The 13,845-nt window shown below is 35.5% G+C and overlaps 1 protein-coding gene across 4 annotated transcripts in view; it reads right to left on the bottom strand.

Annotated features, from left to right (window-relative positions):
* FAM120C (family with sequence similarity 120 member C) overlaps nt 1-13,845 on the bottom strand; it is an 88,809-nt gene that overhangs the window by 20,877 nt on the left and 54,087 nt on the right. For all 4 annotated transcript variants that reach the window (XM_081044055.1, XM_081044056.1, XM_081044057.1 and 1 more), the window contains exon 10: nt 13,565-13,814. In XM_081044055.1, coding sequence (XP_080900181.1) covers nt 13,565-13,814 — 250 coding nt within the window. The remainder of the gene's footprint in view (nt 1-13,564; nt 13,815-13,845) is intronic.

Raw genomic sequence — 13,845 nt, 5'->3', positions numbered from 1 at the left:
CCTCTGAGGGGACCTCCACCAGACATCCCTCCCAATTTTTTTTTAAAGATTTTATTGGGGAAGGGGAACAGGACTTTATTGGGGAACAGTGTGTACTTCCAGGACTTTTTTCCAAGTCAAGTTGTTGTCCTTTCAATCTTAGTTGTGGAGGGTGCCGTTCACCTTCAAGTTGTCCTTTCGGTCTTAGGTGTGGAGGGCGCAGCTCAGCTCCAGGTCCAGTTGCTGTTTCTAGTTGCAGGGGGCGCAGCCCACCATCCCTTGTGGGAGTTGAATTGGCAACCTTGTGGTTGAGAGGACGCACTCCAATCAACTGAACCAACTGAGCCATCCGGGAGCTCAGTGGCAGCTCAGCTCAAGGTGACGTGTTCAATTTTAGTTGCGGGACTCGAGGAACTGAACTGGCAACCTTGTGGTTGAGAGCCCACTGGCCCATGTGGGAATTGAACCGGCGGCCTTCGGAGTTAGGAGCATGGAGCTCTAACTGCCTGAGCCACCGGGCCGGCCCCATCACTCCCAATTTTTAATGGTCACACGCTGGTGTGGGACCAGCCCGTTTTGAATCTCCGCACCTCCTACCAGTCTCGAGGTGGCTTCTTCTGCATATCCTTAGTTGTAGGGCGTCAGTTCAGCAAGATTTTAGGCAATTACCAATGATGGTTGTTTTGTAGTTTAGTTGTAATTTTGATGTGGTCATGACATAAGGTAAACACAGCATCTATACCTACTACGCCATCTTGACCAGACGCCCACTTCTTTTCATTTTAAACATTTACAATTTTATTCTGATTACAAAAGTGCAAGTTCTCGGCCGGCAACCGGCCGGCAACTAAGATTGAACACGGCACCTTGAGCTGAGCTGCCACTGAGCTCCTGGATGGCTCAGTTGGTTGGAGTGCATCCTCTCAACCACAAGGTTGCCGGTTTGACTCCCTCAAGGGATGGTGGGCTGCGCCCCCTGCAACTAACAGCAACTGGACCTGGAGCTGAGCTGCGCCCTCCACACCTAAGACTGAAAGGACAACAAATTGAAGCTGAACGGCACCCTCCACAACTAAGACTGAAAGGACAACAACTTGACTTGGAAAAAAGTCCTGGAAGTACACACTGTTCCCCCAATAAAGTCCTGTTCCCCTTCCCCAATAAAATCGTTAAAAAAAAAAGTTCAAGTTCATTCTCATTCAGAAAATGTAAAAAAAAGCAAAAAAAAAAAAAGTATAATGAAAATGAAAAAACAAAAACTAAAATAATGTGTATTCTTACCATTCAGATATAACCATGGTTAAGATTGTTATGATTTTGGCTTCTTTCTTCCTATCATTTCAAATCTCATTTTTTTTTTCTCTGTTTCATACTACAAATATTGTATATATCAAGAAGTGCATCTTGTTTTCCATTCAAGATCATATTGTGAGAACTTTTCATTCATCACTTTTCAGAAACATGATTTTTACTAACTGCACGTTCATCATACAAGTTTATCAATTTAAATATTTCTGTAATATCGGAAACTTATACTATTATACTATTTCTTGTATTATAAAGAATACTACAAAGATCATATACATAAATCTCATCTGTATGTCTGATTATTCATTCCCTTAGGATAGATTCCTATAAGTGGAATTATTACATCAAAAGTTATGTCCATTTTAATGGTCCTCAACACATATTGTAAAATTGTTTTCTAGGTCAATTTGTCCTAACTCCCAGCAGTGTGTCAGCATGGATTATCATTAATCTTTGATGATTTAATGGGCAAAAAAGTCTCTCGCTATTTAAATTTCTGTCTCTTTGATTGCTAAGGTTGCGTATTTTTGCCACACCCTTATTTACTTCTATGACTGGTCTATGTCTATCACAGACATACCAGTTAATTTGCTTGTTCTGTGTGTACCTACCTCTCAGATAATCAAAAATCCCATCTTTATAATAGTGACAGCTATTTGGACACAGGGCAAACAGCTGATTCAAGTCAAATCAATCCATGGCTTGCCAGAGTCTTGATAATTTGAGCTAAGAGATTCAGAATTTGGTGAAACAGACAGGCAGAAAGAGCTACACAGGCCATGAGAGTAGGCAGTCTCTGTTCCTTCCTTTCCAGCATTATTCCCTGGGTGCAGCACTTTTCTTTCTTGTCCTTGGATGGCTGAGACTATCTGTTATATCTTTACAATAAAATAGCTAGAGGAGCTTTTGTTTCTTGTAAACAAATGAATCTGAAGACTGTCATTTACCCATTTTTAGAGTAGCGTTACTTGTCTTAAAGTCTATTTTGACTGGTATTAGTGTTAGTACAGCCATTTCAGTTCTCATATGGTTATTGTTTGCATGACACATTTTTCTATTCTTTTTCTTTCAACCTATTTGTATCTTTGAATCTGAAGTATTACTCTTGTAAGTATCTCATGCTTTTTATAGTGTTCAATCTAATTACATTTGATGCAGTTGTTATAGGCTTCATACCTTTTTTGCTTTTATGTTTGTTCCTCTTTTACTTCCTTCTATTGGGTATAGTATAGTATAGTAGTATGTATCAACTTTGATCCACTATAGTTCTCGTCTTCTTCCCTCCATTGTGCTATTATTGTCACGTATATTATACCTTTATTCTAAACCCAACAATTTTATAATTGATTTATGCGATTGTTGTAGTTAAGTGAACAACTGAGAAAAATATATTTATACTACTTTTTATATTTACCTGTATAATTACCATTACATTGGTCATTATTTATTCATTTAGTGTTATTTCCTTTCATTCTGAAGGACATCATTTCATACTTCTTTTAAGGCAAATTGGTAGCAATAAATTCTCTTAACTTTTGGTTATCTGGGAATCTATTTTACTTTCCTTTCTACTTTACAGCTTTACTGAGATAAAATTAACATACAATTCATGTATGAAAAGTATGTAATTCAATTTTTTTTAGTATTGTCACAGGATTGTGTAACCATCCACCACTATCTAATTCCAGAACACTTAAATCATACCCCCCTATTAAAAAAAACCTAGTATCCATTAGCAATCACCCTACATTCACACCTCCCCAGGCCCCTGGCAATAAGAAATCTATGGATTTGCCTATTCTGAACATTTCGCATAAATATAACCATACATGTCCTTTTGTGACTGGTGTCTTTCACTTAGCCTAATGTATTTCAGGGTTCATTCATGTTGTAGATGAATAAGTAGTTAACTCCTTTTTTATAGCTGAATTAATATTCTGTTGTATGAATATGCCACATTTTGTTAACCTATTCATCAGCTGATGGACATTTGAGTTGTTTCCACCTTTTGGTTATTATGAATAATGCTATATGAATACTCATGGGCATGTTTCTGTGTGGATATATATCTTCATTTTATGTTCTCACCAGCAGTGTTCCAATTTAGCCATATCCTCACCAACATTTGTTCTGTCTTTTTTATTATAGCCACCCTAATGGGTTTATAATAGTATCTCATTGTAGTTTTGATCTGCACTTTCCTAATGATTAGTGATGTTAAGCATCTTGTCATGTGCTTATTGGCCATTTGTACGTCTTCTTTGGAGAAATGTCTATTCAAATCTTTTTCCCCATTTCAAAAAGTAATTTATCTTTTACTGTTGGGAGTTGTAAGAATTCTTTATATATTCCAGATACAAGACCCTTATCAGACATACAATTTGCAAATATTTTCCCCATTCTGTGGGTGGGTTGTGTTTTCACTTTCTTCATGGCATTGTCTCCAGCACACAAACTTTAAATTGTGATCTAGTCCAGTTTATCTATTTTTCTTTATGTCACTTATGCTTAGGCATCATATCTAAGAAACTATTCCCTAATCTGAAGTCATGAAGATTTACACCTGTTGTCTTCTAAGAGTTTTATAATCTGAGCACTTACAATTAGGTCTATGATACATTTTGAGTTAATTTTTGTGTATGATGTGAGGTAGAGGTTCAGCTTCATTCTTTTTCATATAGATGTCATTATCACAGAAGTATTTGTTGCAAAGCTAATCTTTCCCCATTGAATTGTCTTGGTACCCTTGTCAAAAATCAATCGAGCATAAATGGAAGGGTTTATTTCTGGACACTCAACTGTACTCCATTAATTAATTAATTAACTAACTAACTAACTTAAATTTATTTTTATTTTTATTGGGGAATATTGGGAAACAGTGTTTTTTTTCCAGGACCCACCAGCTCCATGTCAAATCGTTGTTTTCAATCTAGTTGTGGGGGGTGCAGCTCAGCTCCAGGTCAGCTCACTGGCCCACGTAGGAATCGAACTGGCGACCTTGGTGTTATGAGCACTGTGCTCTAACCACGGAGCCAACCGGCTGCCCGTGTACTCCATTAATTTATATGTCTATCCTTATGCCAGTACACCACTGTCTTCATTACTGTAGCTTTGTAGTAAATTCTGAAATTAGGAAGCATGAATCTACAACTTTCTTTTTTTCAAAATTGTTTTGGCTACTCTGAGTCCCCTGCATTTACACATTAATTTTAATGTCAGTTTGTTAATTTCTGCAAAAAAAAAAAAAGGCCATCTGGGATTTTAGATTATGTCGAATATATAGATCAATTTGGGGAGTACTGCCATCTTAACAATCTTGTCTTTTCAATAATGAACAAGGGATGTCTTCCCATTTATTTACATATTCTTTAATTGTAGTTTTCAATGTACAAATGTTCTACTTGTTTTGTTAAATTTATACCTAAGTATTTCATTCTTTTTGATGTTATTATAAAAAGAGCTCTTTTCTTAATTTTATTTTTGGAATATTGATTACTAGTATATAAAAACACAGTTGATATTTGTATGTTGATCTTATATCCTGTGACTTTGCTGAACTCATTTACTGGTTCTAATTGTCTTTTTCTTTTTCGTACTTTAAAAGAAACTGTGGTAAAATATACATAAAACTTGCCATCTTAACCACTTGTAAATCTACAGTTCAGTGGTATTCACTCACATTGTTGTGCAACCATCACCATCATGTATCTCCATAACTTTTTCATCTCGTAAAACTGAAACTCTATACTGATCCTACAATAACTCCCCATTCTCCCCTCCTCCCAACCCCTGGCAACTACCATTATAATTTCTGTCTCTATGAATTTCACAACTCTAAGTACTTCACATTAGTGGAATCAGACAGTGTTTGTCTTTTTGTGACTTTTTATTTCTCTTAGTATAATGTCCTCAAGGTTAATCCATGTTGTGGCATATTGCAGAATTTGCTTATTTCATGCTGAATAATATTCCATTTTATGTATATACTACATTTTGTGCATCCATTCCTCAGGTGATGGGCACTTCAATTGCTTCTATGTTTTAGCTATTGTGAGTAATGTTACTATGAGCATGGGTATATAAATATTTCTTTGAGACCCTGCTTTCAATTCTTTTGGGCATTTACCCAGAAGTAGAATTGCTGGATCATATGGCAATTCTATTTTCAGTTGTTTGAGAAGCTGCCATACTGTTTTCCACAGCAGCTGTACCATTTTATATTCCCACCAGCAGTGTACAGGGTTCCAATTTCACTACATCCTCACCAACGTTTGTTATTTTGTTTTTTTGATAGTAGCGATCCTAATGGGTGTGAAGTGATATCTCATTGCAGTTTTTTTTTTTTAAATTGAGGTAACATTTGTTTATAACATGTTTCAGGTGTGCAATATTCTACATTTCCCTGATGATTAGTGATGCTGAGCATATTTTCATGTGCTTATTTGCCATTCACATATCTTCTTTGGAGAAATGTCTATTCAAGTCCTTTGCCCATATTTGAATTGGGTTGTTTGGTTCTTTCTTCTTGAGTTTTAGAAGTTCTCTGCATATTCTGAATATTAATCCCATATCAGATATATGATTTGCAAATATCCTTTCCCATTCTGTGGGTTGATTTTTTTACTCCGTGGATAGTTTCTTTGATGCACTATTTTTAAAATTTTTCATGAAATCCAATTTGTCTGTTTTTTATTGTTACCTGTTCCTTTGATGTCATATCCAAGAAATCATTGCCAAATCCAATGTTATGAAGCTTTTGTCCTGTTTTCTTCTAAGAGTGGTATCGTTTTAAATCTTACCTTTAGGTCCTCATCCATTTTAATTCTTGTATACGGAGTTAGGTAAGAGTCTAACTTCATTCTTTTGCATGTGGATATACAGTTCTCCTAGCACCATTTGCTAAAAAGACTGTCCTGTCCCCATTGCATGGTCTTGGCACCCTTCTCAAAAATCGTATGTGAGAATTTATTTCTGGGCTGTCTAGTCTATTCCATTGGTTTTATATCTGTCTTTATGCCAATACCACACTTTTGATTACTCCAGCTTTGTAGTAAGTTTTGAAACCATAAAGTGAATCCTCCAGTTTTTTCTTTTTCAAGATTGTTTTGGCTATTCAGGGTCCCTTGAGATTCCATATGAATTTTATGATGGGTTTCTCTATTTCTGCCAAAAAATATTATTGGGATTTTAATAAGGATTGCACTGCATCTGTAGACCACTTTGAGTAGTATCAACATTTTAACTATATTAGTGTCTTCAAATCCATGAACGTGGGATGTGTTTCCATTTACTTCTGTCTTGTTTATTTCTTTAGCGACGTCTTGCAGCTTTCATTGTATAAGTCTTTCATCTCCCTGGTGAAGTTAATTCTTTTTTTTTTTTTAAAGATTTTATTGGCGGAGGAGAACAGGACTTTATTGGGGAACAGTGTGTACTTCTGGGAAGTTAATTTTTAAGAATTTTATTCTTTTTGATGGTACTGTAAATGGAATTGCTTTTGTAATTTCCTTTTCAGATTTTTCATTTATCATGTATAGAAAAGCAACTGATTTTTGTGTATTGACTTTTAGCCTATTTTGCTGATTTATTAGTTCTAACAGCTTTTTTTGTGGAACCTTTAGGGTTTTATAGACATAAGATCATATCTTTTATTTTCTTGTTGATCTTCTGTATAGTTGTATCAATTTTTGAAAGTGGGGTATTGAAATCTCTAATTACCACTGAATTGCCTGTTTCACCTTTCATTTCTGCCAGCTTTCACTTCATGTATTTTTGGATTCTTTTGTTAAGTTCATGTACTTATAATTGTTATATCTCCCTTATGAATTGACCCTTTTATCATTATAAAATGTCCCTCTATGTCTCCAGTAATATTTAATTGTCTTAATGTTTATTGTCTGGTATTAGTATAGCTAATTCAGTAATCTTATGGTTGTTGTTTGTATGTATATCTTTTTCTGACCTCTTACTTTCAACCTATTTGTATCTTTGAATCTAAAGTGTGTCTCCTGTAGACAGCATATAGTTGGATTTTGTTTTCTTATATAGTCTAACAATTGGGTTGGCTTTTAAATTCGCTCAAATTTAATATTACTGATATGGTAGATTTGCATCTGCCATTTGTTTTTTATATGTTTAATGTGTTATTTGTTACCCTACTTCTTTATTGTCTTCTTTTAAGTGGACATTTCTAATATAACATTCTAATTACTTTAATAGTAAGAGTATATTGTTACAATTATTACCTTATATAATCTTATTTCTTTTAAAGAAATAAGAAGCTGAGAAAAGAAAGGAGAGCAAGTACATATTTCTAGTTTTTGCTGTGTTAAAACTAATTATTTCTAGTTTTCTTCTTGTAGATTAACGATCTGGTATTTTTTTTTTTATTACTCCAATACATCTTTGTTCCCATACACCTTTTTGTTGATGTTGTCAAATATATTTCTATATATTATAGGCTCAACAATATAAGTATATACACATCATTTGATGCAATTAGTTTTTAAATACTTTTTAAGAGAAAAAAGAATATATATTCTGTCCTTTATGGTTATCTACATAATTACCTTTACTAGTGTTGATTTTTTTTATATGGATTTGAATTACTAGTATTGTCACTTGCTTTCAGCCTATAGAACTTCCTTTAGGATTTCTGATGAGGCATGTCTGCTAGCAACACATTCTCTCAGTTTATCTTTGGATGCCTTTATTTCACCTTCATTTTTGAAATACAGTTTTACTGGATATAAGATTGGCAGCTGAGAGTTTTATATTTCAGCACATCGCATTATGTTGTTCTACTACTACCTTCTGGTCTCCATTGTTTCTGATGAGAATCGAATCTTTGGGGTTCCCATGCATGTGATGATTTATTTTTTTCTTACAGCATTCAAGATGCTCTCTTTGGCTTTGGCTTTCATCATTTTGATTCTGATATGTCTTTTTGTATTTATCATTCTTGGAGTTCAATGAGCTTGTTGGAGGTATAACGTTTTTCATCAAATTTTGGGAAATTTTAATCATGATTTTTAAAATATATTTTCTACCCCTTTCTCTCTCTCCTCTCCTTTTGGTAGTCCCATTACATGTCATTGATTTGTGAAGCTTCCTTTAGCGTCTTTTAAGTTATGTGTCTAGGGTCTTATTCAGTATTATCTGCTCTAAAACAATGACCTGTCAATTTCTGTGCCAGTATCACATGATTTTAGTATAAGTTTATAATACATTTTGGTATTTTTTTGTTTGAGCCAATAATCCTCTTACTGTTCTTTTTAAAAAAATTCCAAGCTATTCTTGTTCATTTGCTTTTCCCAACAAACTTTAGAAATATTCTGTCAAGTGAACAAAAATTAGTTTTTATGTGTCTTTACTCTTCATATATCAGGATGGCAAGTGGTTAACTCAAATACCCATTTATAGCTGAGAGTGAATCAGCTGCTTCTTAATAAAATTGTTTCTGAAAAGAGACTCCTCAATTTCACCCATGAATCTAGAGGAGTGACCTTGTCCAAATTGCAAGTTCTTTTTCTAGAAAACTGTTGAGATTTGAATGAACCTTTGCTAGAAATGACAGAGCAGTAGTGTGTGACTCCCTACATTAAACAGGCCTGCACCCCCCCCCGCCCCCCGTTAAGAAGCCTGACAGAGTTCCTCACTATCCTTCCCTTCTCATGGTGACTACTGTACGTGTAAGATTCTGCCTTTCCAAATATATGGTGATGGAAGGAGAACTGACTCTGGGTGGTGAATACACAATGGGATTTATAGATGATGTAATAAAAAATTGTACACCTGAAATCTATGTAACTTTACTAACAATTGTCACCCCAATAAACTTTAATTAAAACAAAATTTTAAAAAAAGATTCTGCCTTCCTCAAAATGTATCAGCCTGTCCTAGTAGACTCATTTCTCTAGGCCAACTGCCCAAGAGCTTCACCAACGTAAGTTTTAGTCACAACTTCCCCAGCATTACTTTACTTTCTTTTACCTATAGTTAATAGAAGCAATTGAGGACTTTAGACTCCAGTACTCAATTAGGCCACAGTTCAGTGTTTCCACCAGTGCTTACCTGATGGCTGGGCAATGCAGTATTTAGGATAAATTTATCTTCTTTCAAAGTTGAATTTTAAATTTCCCTTTAAATTTAATTTAAAAATTAAATTTGTTAATCTTTAAAACTGCATTATTGTACCATTTTGTTTGTTAAAAAGCATAGGAGATGGAGGCTGGAGAGACTTGGGTTCAAATTCTTGTATTACCCCTTACTTACTAGCTATGCAACCTGTGAACCTTTATTTCCTCATCTATAAATGGAGATAAATCATACTTATTTTTCAGCACTATTATGAGGATCAGTAGCATCATACACAAAGTGCTAGCTTAGCACATTGCCAGGTACATAATACGTAATATTATGAAAACTGTTCTTGATAATTTTACGAACACTGATTATTGCTTTGTGCTTTAACAATGCTCTTATATAGGTTACTGATTTATACAGGGCAGTTTCTCCTACACTTAACGACCCCAGATGATGTCTCTTCTTTTGGGGTTCTAAGGTCTTTTTAAAAGTAATCTTACATCTTTTTCGCAGTTTTTAGGCAGTAGGCTATCACTTATCATTGTTGTCACTGGAGCTGGTTCTAAAAATAACTCCTACTCCCTGAGTCACCTCCTTTACAATTTGCTGCTTCTGATGTTGTACACTTGGCAATCAGATGATCAAACTGTCAGAAATGTGTCTGAATTAAGATTGAATAAATTGAGCAGGAGGCTAAGTGGTCTCTTCAGGGGAAGCATACAGAACCTATTAGACTATTGTAGCACAGTATTTGTGATATCTATTATAGCTGTTCATAAGCAATTTTTACTTACTTTCATGTTCTTGGATGTGTTATAGGAAAAAAATCCCAGAGAACCAAATAAATGGGAAAATGAACTACTACTATACTTTTGAGAAAAAAAGTAAACGAAACATGTAATTCCAGAGTTACTATGAGACAATGCAGGACTGTAGCCCAGGAACATATTAGGAGCTAGGAGGAATGAATCCTATCCATTATTCTTATTGGGAAGACTTCTTAAGTCACCAATCTTAATCTCAAAGCAGTTAGAAAATTAATTTATATTAAGCATTCCTTATGTGGTAGGGCCCCTGCATGTGTTATCTCAATCCTCAAACATCTCATAAGTAAGAATTATTATACCCATTTTATGGTGAGGAAATGGATGTTTTAAAAGGTTAAAGTAACTTATCCACACAGCGAAGTACCAGAGCTGGAATTCAAACTAAGGTCTATCCAGTTACAAAGCACAATACTCTATAACCTTCTGGTGACTTGTAAGGACTGACTTCATCTTTGTACAAAAACTTACTTCCTATACATCAGCAAATAAACAATGAGGAAGTACAATAGAATACCATCCATAATTGCAATAATATATATAAAGTACCTAGGAATTAATTTAAAACACAGAAGACCTCTATGGAAAAAAAATTAACTCTACTAAGAGATAAAGGAAGAAACTTGAATAAAGGGAGCAGTAAACTAAGATCCCTGGATAGAAAGACTTAACATCCTAAAGAAGTCAACTCTCCCCAACTTAATCTATAAATTCAATTCATTGGGAAAAAAAAGATTTTGTGGAAAACTGGACTAATTCTAAGTTATATTTGGAAAAATAAAGGTACATGTAGTTCAAGAATAGCTACAAGTCTGAAACAAGAAAAGCAAAGAGCAGGAGCAGACAGGTAGCTCAGTTGGTTAGAGAGCGAGCTCTGGGCAACAGGGCTGCCAGTTGGATTCCCACATGGGCCAAAGAGCTGCGCCTTCCGCAGCTAGAATGAAGTCAATGAGCTGCCGCTGAGCTCCCGGGTGGCCAGATGGCTCACATGGTTGGAGCGCGTGCTCTCAACCACAAGGTTGCCAGATGGCGACTGGACCTGGAGCTGAACTGCGCCCTCCACAACTAAGATTAAAAGGACAACAACTTGACTTGCATGGAGCTGATGAGTCCTGGGAAAAACACACCACTGTTCCCCAGTAAAAAATCCTGGAAATACACACTGTTCCCCAGTAAAGTCCTGTTCCCCTCCCCCAATAAAGTCTTTTTCTTAAAAAAAAGAAAGAAAAGCAAAGAGCAGAGATCTGCCCTACCAGATATTAAGGCAAATTATAAACCCTTAATAATTGGAACAATGTGATCCTGGTGAGGGATCAAATAGGCAATGGAACAAAATAGAATCCAGGAATGGACTCATGTATATACAGGAACTTGGTACATATGAATGTTGGTAATATAAATCAGTGGGGAAAAAAGAGATCATTTAATAAATGGAGTTGGGAAAACTGACTTATTATGCAGAGAAAATAAAATTAGATCCTTTTTTACAGCATATATAGAACAAATATACACTATATTAAAGACCTGATATGGAAGGCGACATAAAACTATACGAAAACGTAGAAAAATATTTTTATGACCTAGGGGTAGGGAAGTACTTATTAAATAAGATCCCCAAAGCATACACCATAAAGGTACAATTTGATGGGTTTGACAAAACCAAAATTAAATACTTCTTGGTTACAGATGAAGTGTACTGATAGCTGTAATTTACTTGGAAACGTATCAAAAAGGATGGGTAAATGGAATGGCTAGAGATGGATAGTTATATGGGATAAAGTATTGTAAAGTATTAATTGTAGAATCTAGGTGGTGGGCATATGGGTATTCGCCACACGGTTTTTTCAGCTTTCTGTATGTATGAAATAATAAAAGGCTGGTGAACATTTAACACTTTTGTTCAATAATGATTTTGTACATAAAGTTTTTAAAAACTGTGACTCGCTGGAAAAGATATTTGAAACACACACAGGTATAGAAAAGGCATTTGCTATATATGTGTGTGTATAAACACATATCTGACAAAAAAAAACCAAAAAACTTCTGTAATTAGCAAGAAAGTAACCTAAAACAAGATGTGCAAGATAAATAAATAGGCACCTGAGAGAATGAGAAAACAAATGGCTAATATGTGTAAAGTAGAAGCTCCACCCCATCCATAAAGGAAAGCAAACTAAACCCCTACGCATTGTCTGGAGGACTATAAATTAGTACAGATAAAATCTAGAGCAATTTGGCAATGTTTGGTGAAAAGCCTATATGCATATTTTATAGGATCCAGGAATTCTACACTGAGTATATACTTTAGATAAAGTGACACAGGAACACAAAGAGACAGAGACATCTATGAAGACATTCCCTTCAGCATTGTTTGTAGTATCCAAGAACTGGAAACTATCAATTGATAAATAAAATACAGTTGACCGCTAAACAACACAGGAGTTAGGGGCACTGACCACTTGTGTAGTCGAAAATCTGTGCATAACTTTTGACTCCCCAGAAACTCAACTACTAACAGCTTACTGTTGACCCAAAGCCTTACCAATAACATAAACAGCCGATTAACACATATTTTGTACACGTATTATACACTGTATTTGTATAATAAACTATAGGAAAAATGTTATTAAGAAAATGGTGGCCGGTTAGCTCAGATGGTTAGAGCGAGGTGCTAATAACACCAAGGTTGCCAGTTCGATCCCTGCATGGGCCACTGTGAGCTGCGCCCTCCTTTAAAAAAAAAAAAAAGAAAAAAGAACAAAAGAAAATCATAAGAAAGAGAAAATACATTTATAGTATTTGTTGAAAAGAATCAGCACATAAGCGGACCTGCGCAGTTGAAACCTGTGTTGTTCAAGGGACAACTATATTGATATTATTTGATGGAACATAATGTAGCAGTCATGAGGAGTGAACCATATATGAATATAGATAGATCTCAAAAATCACACTGAGTGAAAAAAGTAAGAAATAGTTTGTCATCTACAGCACAATACCTTCCATGTTAAAAAAGGAAAAAAATCCACACACACAAATGATACTACAGACTGTGTGTGGATACACACGTCTAAGTAAATGTATGGAAGACGGCTTGGAAGGCCATAGAAGAGAAAGGAACTGGATCAGGAACAAAGACCAAAGGCGACAAAAACCAAATATAAAAGAGGAGTCATGCATGCACTGATGATGACAGCGATCATAAATTGAGGAGGCTATCATAGCAATCAATTTCAGTGTTTCTGAAGTCTAAGCTAAATATAAAACAAAAAACTGCCCACCCCCCAAACTCCATAAAAACACCTGATTAAAGACAATGTCCAAAAAGGAAAAGGAAAATGACCTGGCCACATCCCTGTGACACAGCTTACCGGAGTACACAGCACATGAGCAGCAGATGGGTGGGGACGTTAGCTGGATTGAGCATGCTGGGTGTGTCTGACTTCATGCAGGCCAGGAAGGCCCGCATCCTTCTGTTCTTGTCCTCAACTGCTTTGCCTAGCCAGAGCTTCTTGAGGTTTGGGCAAGTCCATTCCCGAAATGTCAGTGCAGACACCAGCTCAGGGGTTTGAGGTGACTTCCCTTTGTAGGCAGACCACTCTTTAAGGATCACTGAAGGAACTGGAAAACAGAAATTAAGGAAAAAACAGGC

Source organism: Rhinolophus hipposideros (genome assembly GCF_964194185.1).
Source record: "Rhinolophus hipposideros genome assembly, chromosome: X".
NCBI classification, from domain to species: domain Eukaryota; kingdom Metazoa; phylum Chordata; class Mammalia; order Chiroptera; family Rhinolophidae; genus Rhinolophus; species Rhinolophus hipposideros.
Note: the sequence above shows the minus strand (reverse complement) of the source record. Positions and strands in the feature narration are given on the sequence as shown.